The sequence below is a fragment of the Malurus melanocephalus genome, unplaced genomic scaffold (assembly GCF_030028575.1).
Source record: "Malurus melanocephalus ecotype Western Australia unplaced genomic scaffold, MMel_1.1 scaffold_263, whole genome shotgun sequence".
Lineage (NCBI taxonomy): Eukaryota > Metazoa > Chordata > Aves > Passeriformes > Maluridae > Malurus > Malurus melanocephalus.
In genome coordinates, this window is record NW_026623495.1 from 1061373 (window position 1) to 1063155 (window position 1783).

The 1783-nt window shown below is 42.3% G+C and overlaps 1 protein-coding gene across 1 annotated transcript in view; it reads right to left on the bottom strand.

The window, feature by feature from the left end:
- The window catches only part of LOC130579253 (glutathione S-transferase-like), a gene marked incomplete at its 5' end in the record, with an annotated part of 9574 nt that overhangs the window by 1575 nt on the left and 6216 nt on the right, over positions 1–1783 (bottom strand). The window contains 2 exons of the mRNA XM_057375904.1: positions 723–855; positions 1532–1646. Coding sequence (XP_057231887.1) covers positions 723–855; positions 1532–1646 — 248 coding nt within the window. The remainder of the gene's footprint in view (positions 1–722; positions 856–1531; positions 1647–1783) is intronic.

Here is a 1783-nt window from a genome sequence, read left to right on the forward strand (position 1 = left end):
CCCCAGAATGCAATTGCATCGGGGACAGGCAAGGGAAGAGCATGGATGAAAGGCAAAGCAAAACCTAAAGATTTTACCCTTTCCACTTCTCACTGRGACTGAGACTTCTCTGTACTAAGGTTTTCGAACCTGAGTACAAAATCTTCGTAGGTGCCATCCAAACTGGTGTTAAAAATCCAATCAGCCAGGGTAAGTTAAACAGTAGGTCTATACAATTTCTAGCAAATATCTTGACATGTGTTTACCAGTGCTTATTAATTTGAAACATTCAAAAATATCTCAGGACAAAATATGTGCCCTAACAGTCCTGTCCTTTAACAACCAGTTATTCATTCTAATTCTGTACTAATTCCTGGTTTTTAGAGAAAGGTGGTTTTTTTGTTTCTATCAAATCAATTTCCCTGAATTTGACAAGGTGAAAATGATGCCACAGACAACTGCAGGAGAAAATGAAAAGCATCATCAGTAAGACAGTGTGGCCTCCTGACTGCTTTCTTCTGATAACTGCATTGACCTCTGGCTGATGGTTCATGGGCTCTCTTGCCCCATCTAATCTAGCTGGCTGTCACTGCTGTAGACATCGCCTGTGGTCACAGTCAACACACGCTGCATGAAGTGCTGCTCTGCCCCACTCATCCACTGTGAGCTGGGATATTCTTGTGTTACACAGAGCTACAGTAGGAGCTGGGGTCTAACAAGCAAAGGTGCTACTGGTAYAGTACAGGGCTCTCTCCTTCAGGTCCTTCCCGTAGAGGTTGTACTTCGTTGAGATGTAGTTGGCAATGGCTCTGGTCTGCACCATCTTCATTCCATCGATCTCTACCATTGGCACCTGCTGAAAGAGCAGGGATCCATCTGGGGGAAAGGGAAGAACACAAGGACACTTTCAGTCTCTCTGAATGASAGSCAYRAGTGAATGTTAGRTAAAGTAACCACATGAATCACATTTTATTCAGAATATGAAGCATTTCGACTGGAAAAGCAATTCTGAGATCATTGAATTCAGCTGCAAACCCAACAATGCCAAACTCCACCACTAAACCACATCCTCAAGTGCACATCTATACCTAGTGGCTCAATCACTTCCCTGGGCAGCCTGCTCAATGCCTGACCACCCTTTAGGTGGCAATCTTCCTCATTCTTACAAGAAGGTCTGGAAAGTGCTTACCATGGGACAACCAACACTTAGTGACATGTTAATAAATTAATAATATAGCAGTGAACTTGTTGAAATTTCAGATTTGAGGAAGCACTCAAATGCAGAATGTTTCCCTGTCATACACTGACAAATACAGGCCCTACATGGCCCTAACTCAGGTGATTTTCATGGGAGTTATTACAGATGAGAAGGAGGGAAAGACCTGACCCAGACAGTTTTCTATCATGCTTTGCAATGAGTATCTGGACTATGGAAGCAATGGCCAACATATAATGAGTGAATAATAGTGAATATAAATAATAGTGAACATATAAGCATAAAAAAATCGTTGTGACTACTTTATTGATTTTCCAAATAGCAACTCATCYCTACAGGCATGAAGTGGGGGACAGTGAGTGAGTTCCAGGAGATGCCTGCAAGACCCGGATATCACTTGGAGTGAGACAGTAGCCAGGTACACCTTTTGCTAGCCTGCAGAAGCCTTTTCCTAGCAAGAAAGAAGTAAAAATATGCCAGAAAGAGGAGTTGCAGAGAAGAGATGCCAGCAAGAGTTTTTGCTTTCTGGATTCATATTTCTTGACTCAGATAACTGATCAAGTGTGTCCATCTTTGTATTGAAGACAA